Source organism: Corticium candelabrum, chromosome 13 (genome assembly GCF_963422355.1).
Source record: "Corticium candelabrum chromosome 13, ooCorCand1.1, whole genome shotgun sequence".
NCBI lineage: Eukaryota > Metazoa > Porifera > Homoscleromorpha > Homosclerophorida > Plakinidae > Corticium > Corticium candelabrum.
The window spans coordinates 4,474,737-4,490,097 of NC_085097.1; the positions used below are offsets into that span (position 1 = coordinate 4,474,737).

At 40.9% G+C, this 15,361-nt stretch overlaps 1 protein-coding gene across 1 annotated transcript; it reads left to right on the forward strand.

The window, feature by feature from the left end:
- The first annotated feature begins 9,259 nt into the window (after window positions 1–9,259).
- LOC134188549 (fibrinogen C domain-containing protein 1-like) lies at window positions 9,260–12,805 on the forward strand. Its single transcript, XM_062656713.1, has 2 exons — window positions 9,260–9,403; window positions 11,942–12,805. The coding sequence occupies exons 1-2, from the start codon at window positions 9,260–9,262 to the stop codon at window positions 12,686–12,688; spliced, it is 891 nt and encodes a 296-aa protein (XP_062512697.1). The 3' UTR covers window positions 12,689–12,805.
- The last annotated feature ends 2,556 nt before the right edge of the window (window positions 12,806–15,361 follow it).

A 15,361-nucleotide genomic window follows, 5' to 3' on the forward strand; every position in this document is an offset into this window, starting at 1 on the left:
CGGGTTGAATTGACTTCCGGTCTGTCTGTCGGTATGTCGTTATGTTTGTAACTATGTTTGTTTGTAAGCGTGTGTCACGCTCGGGGAGTTTTCAGCCAATCAGCAGTCGTTTTGGGACGCTTAACGTAGGTGACGTAATACTAGCTTGTCAGCGTGAATCACTCTCGGGAATTTGTTGAGCCTATTAGCAGACCTTTGGCAACTTCAACAATGGGTGACGTAACAATCCCGCGCATTATGACAGAAAAGCCGAGATGTCGTAAACCTCCATTTTACGGTCAAACTGTTGTCAAAACGAGAAGCGTAGAGTAAAGATCAGGTAATAGTTGTATGCGTTTGTTACTTTTACAAGAGAATCGCAAAACAAACGAATTTATCGTTCTACAAGAAGCCAGGCGAAGGTCCCATGAGACCATGCATGTGTCCGTTGTGCACGACCAACATGTCATCCGCGATCTTCAAGAGAGCAATATGTTTTGCTGTAAGTAGGTCTGATGATGAACGATCGACGTCGTCTTGCAAGAAAGATTCGTAGGAAACGCTAACGCTGCTTTCTTCTGGATCTGCTCACTGCATGTCGCTTCACGGTATTTCTAGGAGACGTACGAGATCAATCTTTATCTAGCTATAGCTACGACGAATTATCATCGGAGCGAAAGATGCTAGCAACGTACGGCTCAACGAAAGCACGATAATCTCGTCCGCCTCGGTAGTTGGCTGCAAGTGATGCAAGATCGAGCGCTACAGAATTGAGAAAGAACGTGGATAACAAGCCCGCTCCTTGCAAGAATATATTTACAGGTGTAAGTAGGACTGATGATGAACGATCGACGTCGTCTTGCAAGAAAGATTCGTAGAAAACGTTGCGCTGCATGGTTCTTTCTGGATCCGCGGTCGCTATAACATACATGTCGCGCTTCACAGTATTTTCTGTGCACGTACATCGATCTCTATCTACGACGAATTAATTTAACGGAACGAAAGATGATAGCAACGGCTCAACGAAAGCATGATAATCGTGTTCACCTCAAGTGATGCAAGAAAGAACGCTACATGCAGAATTGAGAAATAACGTAGATAACAAGCTCGAGAGATGTAGCTGTCACGCATGTGCAGGTACTGAATTCTAAGTGTGGTGTCGGACATTGATGATATTTAGTTGATTATCTTTAATCACATCAACGCATCCCTGGGTTTTCAAAGAATTATACAACCTAATGATTAATTAATGATAATGACAATGAATAGACAAAAGTTAATACAATTTACAATATTCACAATAACACACACACACACACACACACACACACACACACACACACACACACACACACACACACACACACACACACACACACATTGATATACACACATACACAGACAGACAGGCAGACAGACAGACAGACAGACAGACAGACAGACAGACAGACAGACAGACAGACACACACACACACACACACACACACACACACACACACACACAGACACACACACACAGACACAGACACACACACAGACGCACACACAGACACACACACACACACACACACACACACACACACACACACACACACACACACACACACACACAACGTCACTTCTGTCACTTGTGCTGAATTCGAAGTGTAGTGTGGGACATTGATAATATTTAGTTAATTATCTTTAATCACGTCGACGCATCCCTGTGTTTTTAAAGAATTATACATTCAAGCAACAAGCTAATGAATTAATAATGATAATGACAATAAATAGACATTTACAAAATTAATAAAATTTACATTAATATTCACAATAAATAAACACGTGACACACGCACGCACACACACACACACGCACGCACACACACACACATGTATGTACACACGCACGTGCACACACACACACATACACACACACGCACGCACGCGCGCACACACACACACACACACACACACAAACACACACACACACACACACACGCACACACACACACACACACACACACACACACACACACACACAGACAAAACACACACACACATACACGCTCGTAGCTCTGAAGCGACGGTGTAAACACAGCTTCATTTACTAGTTGTTGGTATAGTCGCTTTCTGTGGAAAAATTCGTTCGCAAACACACAGCCTAATCTTTCCTCCGTTGCCAGTAATCACCTAGTCTCTTTTTGATTGTCTAAAAAAGGCTGTTGTCTACTTCACGTTTGATTTCAGTCAATACTTGCTCAATCGGGCATAAAATGTGGTTTGTTATTGCCATACTGGTAAATCTGTCTGTTCCACAGATACCAGAATTTGAGCTCCAAAGCCATCTCCTTGTACGTTTTAGAGAAATCTGTTCGCTTGCACAGTTATCTGTCAATGGGGTTATTGGTCCAAGATTTGGGCCTCTTCCAAAAAATGCACACTTGGGTAGCATGTGGCACAATGCTGTGAAACCTTCTGACAAGGTAACATGATCTTTACTGGATGTCATAACTGCAGCGAGTTGTAGAGCTCCTACTGATGTGCCGGAGCTAAGTATGAACACAGCTGTGTTCAAGTTATCAAGATTGGCTGTTGAGTCACAAACGACTTTTGAGACCATTTCATTAACTCTGGCAATGAGAGGAGTGACTAGAGCTAAAAGGAAGAGCATTGCATCAGTCTTTATGGTCTATGGTTTAGATTCATCCATATTCATTCTCCTGCTGCTTCATAAGTTGAAGAAATACTTGCCCACCTTCTTTTTCATATTCCTTGTTGTAGCGTTGTACGTCTTTGATTTTAACTATATTTTCTGTTTTAAAACTGATTTCAATATATTAGAGCAAAAAAATCAAGAAACACTTGCATTATCCAATGTCGTTCATGTTTTATAGGGGTCCAAACTGCTTGATTGTATGAATGACTAGTATGAGGAAGTCGAGAAAAGTACTGACTGCAACCCTTATGATTTTGGCTTCTAAGGCAGTAAAATATCTACAGAAGGCATAGAGAACTAGATTATTTAATCAGAACAATACAAATGCTCAAATTAAAAATATTGAAGCCATGTATGTATGAAACCTCTACAAATGTGGATTACTAGCCAAATTTTAAAGATGCCCAAGCTGACGATGAGTGCATTTTTGCTGTACATGTATAAAGTTGTCAAGTTTTTACTGCAGTAAAAGCAATCAGAAAGTAACACGAGGTCTTGTAGTCAGAGTGTAACAGTGTGCATATCAGAAAATGCTAAACATTACACACAGCTAATAAACACAATATAAAAACATGCATATGAACGTAAGTATCATGTTCGCGCAGAGTATCATTGCAGTGCTCACAACTGTAATACATCAAAACACATCAGACACTGTAACTAAACAATTTATTCTTGAAATCAACCCAGCCAACTTTCATTAATTAGAGGATAACTGCAATGCAAAAATTAAAAATTTTTATGTTGGAAATAGATAGTTCTTGTTGCGTACATGACAAAAATAATTTTAGATTATTAAATTGAGTATTCGCTGAGATACAGCAGGTCCAAGTTGCTTCCGGTTCTTTAAGAGGTAACAGGCGTGGTGTAGTGCACATGTCACAGAGTCGATACTCCGCGATACCATGTGTACTGAAAACAAAAGCATCTGTGGCGAAAGAATGGTTCGGTGTTGCGTGGCTGTAAGATGCAACAATTATCATTGATGCTTCAATGGACGGCTCTCATAATCAAAGTGTGTGTATGTGTGTGTCCACTCATTCAGCCATATTTTGTCAACCTCTATGTCTACCTGTCTGGCCATTGGTCTGTCCATCTGTGTGCCCAAGACACAAGCTTATATTTCTATTTCGTTGCTGTACAAAAGTTCACAATATCCAATCACAAATTTTTAATTAATGCTGTTGTTGATTCCACTTGTAGGGATGCAAGTCCCAGTTTGAGGAAGTATGGGAATAGGAGGATGGTCTTGATAGAGGAGATTTTGATCCAGAACATTCTTCCAACTACACTGTTATTTAATCTTTCTACTACATCAAAAAATACAATTAATATTTATGTTCTTGACGTTTGTGTGTACAGACACGTGATGATGGATACCTTGATACGCTTGAGTTGGAAGCTTTGTTTATTCATGAGATGACAGACAATAAGGTTCGCTGTTGGATGTGTCTGGAATAGAATTTTTGCTGTTTGGTAGGTATCTAAGATCTGTAGAGACGATAAGACAGTAGAAATGCAAGAAGAAGAAGCTCGAATGAGAGAACACGTCTTGAAAGAGATGAGCTGAGACTGACAGTTAAGTAGGTGGACACATTGATTGCTTTAGTCGGCTGTTGTGGGCCACAAACTCTGTGACTGATGATGACTACTCGAGCATCTTTGAGTGACAATATTAGTTTACTGCAAGAATTTACGGTCATGCACTGAGTCTGTAATTGAGTTGGGGTGTTAGCTCATCATCTGATCTAGGCAGAAATACCAAAGCAATAGGGACAAACGTGTGGATCGTAAAGAGTGTTAACCTTGTAAGTTAGTTGGGTAGATGATGAGTGACTGCAATGTAGTAGACTTCTGATGGTTGAACATGTTAAGCTATTGTAGTAATGTAGCAACCGAGAGGTCATGTTTCTTATCTTTCAATTGGAACAAGCTGATAAAGATCAGGACGGACTCGTTTAGTTCAATGAATTCATGGATCCGGTCGAACAACAGCAGTTCATTGAGGATGAAGGCTGGAAAGGACTTGATGAGGATGACCTCAATACCGATATAGAAATGGACAAGCACGAAAAGATGCTGCAGGAAGAAACGGAGTCCATGAATGAGAAATCCAGACGTTTAATGGAAAAATACAATAAAAGCGAACACCATAAATGTATCAAATAAATTCAATCAGAATATTGACGTCATAAATTGTCTTTCTAATGTTGTAACTCGAAATTCACTTTGTCTGTTAGACAAGAATGAATTGCAAGGAGATAACTGACACAGTGGCCAGCAAGGAGAGCCACACATTGAGCAACTAGGGACAGTACATGCGACAAGTCATCCACGTGATGTTCAACAGCAACAGGAGGTGCATCCAGTCGACACCCAGCACCAACCTAAGTTGAAGATCAACCGGTAATGTTAGTCAAAATGAAGTAGACAAATGACAAAATATCAATTGCTGTATATACGAGTAGCAGTTAAGAAGGACAAGCAAGGGAATGAGTGTGTAGGCAAAAAACAGGCAGAAAGGCAGATTATTGTAAACAGTCTACCCGTAGACCCTTTGAGATATGACTAGGCAATCTAAGCAAACAGATGGATGGAGAAGACAGTCAAGTGACTAACTGGACACCCATCCTTATACACCCACAAGAACAGAAAGAACAGGAAGTGAAGCAGGAAACGCAAGAGTAAAAGAGGAACATGCTGTGCAGCCCAAACAAAGGAAAATAGAGAACCTGAAAAGGCAGGCGGACAGTAAAACTGACCGATTGCACTTGTAGGCATCAAATACAGAGAAGGGAACATCTTACTGTGAGAGTTGTGAATTAATATGAATTCAAAACTAACTAAATATAGTGATTTGTGCACGTCACCTGATGTTTGATTTCCATTTCAACATTACGTCATGCCTTCATACTGTTTCTGATAATCTACACACAACATTGACATCGAAAACAATTGCATTCTTTGATAAACATTGAAATCTACAACTGATGATATTTGTCGTTATTCTATAGTATTAATCAGGCATATTTGTTGCTTTACAATTAATCATTGAACAAAATGTTGTTACTGTCGGCAGGAGTGGCCAAATTCGAATGGGACTGGTGCTTTGGTGTAACACCAGGAATGTATCTTGGTGCCCAACAAAAATTACACACCCACATGTACGCACCTGCACGAGACTGTTTTGTATCTACCTAGTACATAGTACATGCACACGTACGTACATACATTTTTTGGGTTACAAGAGCAGTTAGAGCCCAGGTTATGTACAGCATTAGAAATATTTACAGATAAATTTACAAAACATGCATACATACATTTATACATACATACATACATACATAATCATATATGTATGTTCATGATCTTCAGTCACAGTCGTGATGTCACCATCTGCTTGAGTGGCCTCAAGCCTTGGTGCCAAATCTTTGCTTGCTTGGTGCCCAAGACCATGGCGCCAGCTGGCCACCTCTTGTAGATGTCTTTTGGATATTTTGTATGAAGAAATACAGTAGGTACATTATGCGTGTATGAAACGTCCATTCAATTTTTAATTGAAATAAAAAATTGAAAATTGAATCCTTTAATAAAAATTGAATTTCAATTTATTAAAATTAGCATCCATGAGACGTTTATTTAAATTATAACCTTGAACACAAGATTGATCATTAAATACAACATAAAATTTGATTCTCAATTTATTGAAATTTGACATTGTAAGAAATTTCTAGAATATGTCAGAAAAAGAAACAGCACAATTTGCTATGGTAACGTCAATTTATCAAACAGTAAAGCAATGAGTATTTGAAAAACCATAAAGTTTACACTTTGTGTTTATTTTCAATTTTGTTCTAAAATGAGAATTGAAACAGTAGACTTCCTGTTGATTAGGTATAGGCGCCTTGGCGGCTTTGTCTTGGCGCCCTAGACCGTCCTTTGCACCGTATTAGCACTCTTTAGGCACACTCTAGGCGACAATTGACAAACAAATCGCTCAAATAGCACGCTGATACTAGGGGCTTGGCTAAAGTGACGGTTCAGATCCACGCTCCCGTTTAAGTCTAGAGTGCGATAACTATCTCTTGCGTCTGAGTGCTAGACTCACACAGAAACGTAAAACGAAGACATATCAGTAGGGTTCTTTGTTTTTGTCTATTGACATGATTTACGTCAAGCTTACAATATATTCCTGCTAGTACAAATTTTAAAGACAACTGGCTGATCAGCTGTTGGTATCATCTAATTGGTTTGGAAAGGAATGACTGCTGTAGCAAAAGGAAACGTGTGAGGATGGATTGAGTTGAGTTATAACCAACTAGTGTGTGTATGTGTGTGTGTGTGTGTGTGTGTGTGTGTGTGTGTGTGTGTGTGTGTGTGTGTGTGTGTGTGTGTGTGTGTGTGTGTGTGTGTATGTTACTATAGTACAGTCGGAAATCATTATAAGATGGTTAGGACAATTCAATTCTGAATTGAAACCAGTGGATTCAATGTGATGCATCACATTCTTTAGCTGTTTACATTTGGCTTATTGATAATTTCAATATATTTGATGCTTGATTGCTTGCTACCTAGCGCTGTCTTCTAATTCTATGAAATCAAATTTCTACTAATAAACTTTCTTGCTTGCATTACAGGAATCACCAACTGAATGAAGAACTCTGTTGCTCATGTCACTGAATATGCAGTGAATTTACGTCTAGAACAACACACGGTAGTGGCCCATGGCATACTACAATATTCATAATGATTTGATGCATGTACTTTAGATGTAATTAACTTAAACCGTTCAACTGTTTAGCTGCCTGCTCATTCTAAGATTTCTGGTGGTATCATTAATAGTTTGCATCATGTACATGATTTAATTAGTTTTATTAAATTATTTTCAATAACTGTTTTCTATGTATTCACTACATGATTATGTATGATGTACATGCTGACCACTCTCTGTGTCCAGTGGGAGAAGAAAACGACTGCTGTTACACGTACAAGATGCAGATAATCTGTTACAAGTCAGAAATTCAGAATAGGTTCACTGTGTTTGAAGTTTTAGTTCAAACATGACAACGGAAATGTATTACACTTGCACTTCAGGTAAATTGTTCATAAGTATATATGGATATCAACTCATATGGATATGGAATAATGACAAATATTTACCACTAAAATGAAACGTCAATTCTTTTCAAAGTACCACTCCAGTACAAGTAAAACTAGTAACTATGAATACTTTCATCACTTCCGTTTCGCTAACACTATCACAAGCTTGACTAGTCATGACTTCTACTTCTGGTTAAATGCATGGCTTCACAAGGACTTGGCTTAGCTCAGAATCAGCCAGATTACATTCACAGTGTAACCAGTAGCAGACGCCGCAACTCTTTTGTCAGCAAGACCTTTCATTGAAAAGACATTGGTGGATCAACTGTCTAAAAACTGATCATTTGAAATTATTCAGAATAACAATTCTATTTACCACAATCTCTCGAACGAGATGTTTTACTTCCCCGCAATTAGTTTGCACACGCTTATAATTGATATTAAATGCTAAAGCTAAAATAATAACCAAATAATTAATAACAGTCCTGGCTTCGAATTGACTCAAAATACTATATTTCCTAAAATTAATTAAATGACCTGTTGTTCTAATGTTGCAATACATTATTGTCTTAGAGTAGCATTGTATTAAAGCATGTTAGCATTTGAGTATGCATTTTAATTTGGAGAATTACAGTATGCTGGGTCAATTTGGAAGAAACTGAAAAAACAATATTAATGGATTTAGTAAGATCCAAATACATAGAAATCAACTAAGTAATGCAGACTACATTTAAACCTTTCAACAGGTGACAGTATTTGCAAACACCATTTTCTCCCTTTCTTACACACACACACACACACACACACACACACACACACACACACACACACACACACACACACACACACACACACACACACACTCATTTACCATTTGCCCAACTAAATCTTTAGCATCCCTCAAAGCCATCACATATACATGCATCTACACGTGTACCAAACGCAAATTAAATCCAACACTCCTCTAGACACCTAATTTCGGCAATTTATCTAACTACAGGGCTGTGGCGTTACCGGCAACATCACACATTGTAGCAAAGCGCTAGCTATTACCGCAAGGCGCCATTCACGTGGTCCCGGATATCAATCAATTTTCGATTTTCAATTGTAAACAAAATGGTTTCTGACAATGTAAATTAAATATTTATTTCCTGTTTTTCATTTTATTTAGGAAAATTGATTTAGCAGTTACTGCACAACATCTTGGTACAATCCTATTTCCAAAAACCAAAGTTGAAATTGAAAGGACGTTTCATACTCTGAATCTCTCTCATTTAAATTTGACCAATTGCCTGGTCACATTTTCGATGGCAAAGGTCTTAGAGCGGATCCGGCACGGCTGAAAGCTATCCAAAACCTAGAACTAACAGCTCAAGAACGTATCTGAGTTGCGCCGCTTCATGGGGATGGCAAACCAATTGGGAAAATTTTCACCACATCTTTCAGAGATAAGCCAACCCTTGACAGAGATGTTGAGTACGAGATGCTCATTGTTAAGACAACATCCACAAAACAAGCATTCACAAGAAGCAAAGATGAATTGACTCGCCCTACAGTCATGGAGCTGTACAATCCGCAGAAGAAGGTGAAAGTATCCGCTGACGCGTCATCACACGGTCTAGATGCGGTACTTCTTCAGGAAGCCAGAGATAAATGGAAGCCGATAGCATACGCATCACGGTCCATGACAGATACTGAGACACTACGCGCAAATTGAAAAGGAAGCTCTGTCATTAACACGGGCTTGTGATAAGTATCAAGAGTACGTACTTGGTCGCAAATTCCATATCGAGACCGACCACAAGCTGTTAGTTCCTTTGCTTAGACTAAGCACTTGGACAAGTTAGCGCCAAGAATTGTTCGTTTGCGACTTCGTTTGGCGACATACGACTTCACGATTGAACACGTACTTGGGAAACTGCTTTATACAGCTGATACGTTGTCAAGCGCACCCCTACCAGAACAGATCACAGAGGATTCTCTGGGGTACGATATTGAGACCTTCATCAATAAGATAGTTTCTAATTTGCCAACTACAATAAACAGACTACAAATGTACCGAGAAGTACAAGCTAGAAATGCCACGTATGCCCAAGTGATGCAGTACTGTCAGTCACAATGGCCCGACAAATGTCCTGAGGAAACTTCTCTAATCCCGTTTTGGAGAGTAAGATCGCTACTGACGGTACACAACGGCTTACTGCTATACAACAACCGTGTAGTGATTCCGGCCGAACTCAAAAAAAATGTCCTGACAAAAATTTATGAGGGTCATCAGCTAGGGTATAGTTCGTGGCCGACAGAGAGCAAATACCTCCGTGAGAGAGTAAGACTTGTGTACATATGGGGAATCGTCTGAACAACCCTTTGCCGATTCTCTGCTTCTGTAGCTGTCTGGACCTTAGGTTTCCTGCAGGAAGATACCAGGCCTTGTATCTTTCTTTCAACAAGTTTTAGTATTTGGTGAGAGTTCTGTTTAAACGTTAGTATACGAATGAGTGTTAACAGTTTCAAATGCACTTCTGCATTACAACGCAGATCTTGAATATTAGTTTGCTTTAATTAATTAGAAAAGTTTGGTTGATTTACATAATCACCATTGACGATACGTATCTGTGAGTTATTTCTAGCCTCGTCCACAAACTCTCTTGCCCTAGTCTTGTCCAGTGCCTGTATGACAATTCCAGGTGCGAGAGAGTCTGGGATTATCCCGTCTACTTCCTGCCATATCTCCTTACTAACTCCTCACTAAGTGTCACCCCCAACGTCATCAAGTGTCCCGTAACTTCAAACTCAAATTTGCGTTAGAACTATCCAACAAACGTACCACACATGATGCTATGACCATTTTTGGGTGTTTGTGGCATATCCAGCACTTGCAGACAACTGAAGCATGTTGAAAAGGTAGGTCTATGGAGTGTTGGTGACGGGTGTCGTGTAGTCTTGTAGTCTACAATTGGCAGAGCGATGACCTTCTACGTAGTTCACATGCGTCCATTAGCGTTTGCGCGCAGGCTACACTCTGTAGCAAAATGCGTGCATTGACAAGGAAAGGCGTTGATCTTGACATAAAACTACCGTCTATCCTTCGAGAAGTCTTCAAGTATAAAAACAAATACATCTTTTCGCGAAAGAACAGCCCTGGAAGCTTCAAGATGACCATCCAGACCGTAGTTTCATGTCAAGATCAACCCCTTCCCTTGTCATTACGCACATTTTGCTACACAGTCTAGTCTGCGCGTAAACGCTAATGGCCGCATGTGAACGACGCAGAAGGATATCACTCCGCCAATTGTGGATCTCAGACTACAAGCCTACACGACACCCGTCACCAACACTCCATATACTTACCTTTTTAACAATGCTTCAGTTGTCTGCAAGTGCTGGATGTGCCACAAACACCAAACAATGGTCATAGCATCCCGTGTGGTACGTTTATTGGATTAGTTCTAACGCAAATTTGATTTTGAAGTTATGGGACACTTGATGACGTTGGGGTGACACTCAGTGAGCAGTTAGTAAGCGGATATGGCAGAAAGTAGGCGGGATGATCCCAAACTCAATCGAGCCTGGAATTGTCATACGAGCAACGGACTAGACTAGCCCGAGAGAGTCTGAAAACCAGGCTAAGTTATTTTATTAAAAATAAGGACTGGAAATAAACGTTTGCGCAAACTTGATCATACCATTATTATCAGAATAGGTCTTGACGAATAATTCTATATTTATGATCCTCTTATTGTATCACCATCGATCCATATGCAATGGTTCCGTGGAACTACATGAGCCGCCTCTCCTGTCGTCATTAAGACGTCTTTGATCTGTCCATTTCCTTAATTAGACTTCAACAACACAAAATTTCCCTCATTCAGATTGCCCAGCAAGACATTACCAGACAATACCCTATTGTTTTCAACCGCAACTTGACAAAGTACAAGGTACTAGTATATAGTAGTCTAATTGAGTGTACGGCGTGTTGTTGGCAAAACCACGTCTTACGTAAATGATTAGGACTATGACAACAAGGCAAAGATAACATTGAAAGATTTCCTTGTAAGTGTAAAGCGTAGGCGAACTCCTAAATCGTGCATCCGGTATTTCCACACAATTCGCGACTACCAACCCAACCATTTATAAGCGTTCGTCTCTAGTGTTGACCTCATAGCGTTGTGATCAACTGTCGAGAGAAGAGATGAAGCTGGTCAGCGCAGTTGCGATCGTTTTTATCGTAAGCTCGAGCTGCAATGCTTCTCAAACGAATTCATCTTGCTGTTACGCCGACGTGATCCCTCTCAACTGTCATCACGCTCTCATACTTGGACACACAGTCACTGGAGTGTACGTGATCGATCCGCGCGATGGCTTGGGCTCGTTTCCGGTCTGGTGCGACATGAAAACAAACGGAGGAGGATGGACGGTCTTCCAGAGACGACGAGACGGATCAGTTAACTTCAATCGAGGCTGGGCCGACTACAGAGAAGGATTCGGAACACTAAATGGCGAGTTCTGGTTGGGACTGGATAAGATTCATCGTCTAGCCACGAGTCAGGTACTCCGTTTCGATCTCGTTGATTTTGACAATGAGAAGAGGCACGCAGAATACGACTCATTCACGGTTGGTCCACTCGCGTCGACGTATCTTATGTACGTTGGAAAGTATAGCGGAAATGCAGGTGATTCATTTAGTCGTCATTCCGGATATGTCTTCGCGACAAAGGACAAAGACTCTTCGCCAAATTGTCCTGCGCAGTACAAGGGTGCTTGGTGGTACGAAGTATGTCATGATTCCAATTTGAATGGTCTCTACCTAAAAGGACCGACCGACCAGTGGGCTACAGGAGTTGTTTGGAAAACATGGAAGGGGCACGGGTACTCTTTGAAATTTACAGAACTCAAAATGAGGCCTCAGTAGTAGACTTGATTTTGCGTTGTGTTAGCGAAGTGGATATTGCCTAAGAGTGGTATACACTGCATGCATGCGCGGGTGTGCATTAAGACAATGTGTTTGTGTGTAGCTGCGTGTGAAATGATTACTCAGTCTTCTGTCTGCGTTCTGGCGTCATGGTGTACAAAAAAAATCATTGTAATTGCACAAAACCGAGAAATTTGCAAATTATTTGCGCAACTTCAACTCTACATACAAGTGAAAACGTACTATAGGTAGATTTTATAATTTATTATAGTTATAATTTATAATTTGTTAATAACTAGTAATTGAAGCTGTGTTTACACCGTCGCTTCCACGGCCATGAGCTTTTAAATTCCTGAACACCACGTACAGTAGGGCTTGTTGTCGCAAAGAATTAAAAATATTCATGCTATTTTCTTTGTAGATGTGGTACCTGTAAAATGCATTTGAAACCATGCATAGCAAATGTCGTTTCGGATGACCACAAAATTCCTAGATAGCCTGTAGTCGTCGAAGTAGAGTCAGCGTATATGGGACACAAAATCTCTCTTGGTTATGTAATGTTAGGTTACCGTATATAAATCGTAAACCAAGAAAGTGATCAATTTCGGATTAGCAGTTGTAGGCAGGTGAGTTCTGTTGTATATTTTCGACAAGTCCTAATAATCGCAAACAAAAATTACACTGTTTGGGTAATAAAACTCTTCTAGGAAATTTTCGCCGGTACGAATTGCAGTTTGTCCATTGTCTCTAATTGCCACGTACGACATAAAGGAATTAATTAATGTTTATGGATTGGGCCACTAAGGAGGCGTGGTACATTCCTCTAGCGTGACAGACATAGTCATATGGCTCAAAGCAAAATAAAAAATATAACTAGTAATTGAAGCTGTGTTTACACCCTCGCTTCCACAGCTAGGAGTCTGAACACCATGCACGTATGATCTACGTCCGACGTATGTCGGTACAGGACGGGTCGGACGAACAGATCCGATCGGCGTGCCGACGTAGTCTCGCGTAGCCAGAATCTCTCCGCCATCACACTTCTGGCGAGATGCGGGATAGGGATAAGCCGAAAGTATGATGGTGGAGAGAGTTTGGCTAAGCGAGACTAGTGCTGACAATGCTGGACGAATGCGATATCGACTGGCTGGCGTGTTTGCTTGCACTCGATTCGCCAGCTATATTCAAGGATGTTTTATCGGACACTCCTCAATATCGGACACTGGCGTACGTAAACAAGACTAAGATTTCTTGTATGTAAGGCATGAGTGTAGAGAGTAGTCACACGGTAACACAGCGTGCTAGATTCGGCTTGATCACTTGGCTTATTGCTGTCCACGGTGACAAAATAGAACGTCCGCTCTTTTTCCCGTATATTGGACACGCCTATCAAATATCGGACAGCCGTCGGTTTCTCCTTTCGACGGTACCACAGTTCACTGAATGCTCCTTGAAATAATAGGTACATGTCTCTTCTACTCGCAGTAATAACAGCAGATCGGCAGCTTTGCACGTTGCTCTTCAGGAAGCTCAAGAAAAGGGGCGGATCTTGTTCTCTAGTATCGGACATTCGACTTTGCTTGATGCGAGAGAAAATAGGCGAGAAACGCGATGAATTGTGCTACTACTGACTGCAGACGTTTTTTAAATGCTCGACGAGCATCAAGAGCCTTTGACTCGTCTCTGTATCGAAAGAATTAGCCACATAGGGCCGTCCACAAACAAATGAATGAATCTACAGGTGCTAAACTAATAATGTTGAGAGCCCTCCTATATCTAGCACGTCCTGAACATCGCCATCGTTCGCGAACAAATGAATCTAGAGACGGCGGCAGTAGATAGCCTCGCGCAGCCAGACCTTACCGTCGCGTCATACACACGTCGCCTTGACATCTAGAACACTGCTTTTTGCGATCGTAGTTGTCTATTCCTCGTCTATATTACTATACATGCATCACAGGAGTCATTTTAAGATCTACTTTTTTCTCAAAATACTTCTTTGTTTGATGCGAAGACGAGTCAAAGACAAGTAGACAACTGCAGTCAACACTAACACAATTCTTCACGGTTCTCGCCTATATTGCACTCGCATCAAGCAAATCGGGTGTCCGATATTAGAGAACTAAACCCGCCCCTCTTCTTGAGCTTTCTGAAGAGTAATGTGCAAAGCTGCCGATCTGTTGTTATCACTGCGAGTAGAAGAGACATCTACCTATTATTTCAAGGTGCAGACAGTGAACTGTGTACCGTCGAAAGCAAAAACCGGCGGCTGCTCGATATTTGATGGGCGTGTTCGGTATACGGGAAAAGCAGCGGCAGTTCTATTTTGTCACCGTGAACAGCACCATCCCAGGTGATCAAGCTGAATCTAGCACGTCGTGTTACTGTTTGATTACTCTCTACATTAATGCCTTAGATACATGAAATCTTCGTCTGGTTTCCGTACGCCAGTGTCCGATATCGAGGAGTGTCTGATAATTGATATTAGACTCTATCCCCTCTCGGGGATTCTACTCGGGTGAACTTCTCCGTCGCGGAAGTTGCTTCATTCTCTAGACAGAAAGTAGAGTCGGTTGCAAGAGCAACCGTGGAATTCCACGCAGCCGAACGGATGGACAGATCGAAGCGCCGACGGTGCAGGGCGGGTTCGATTTCCACTGCCTACCGCGTGCG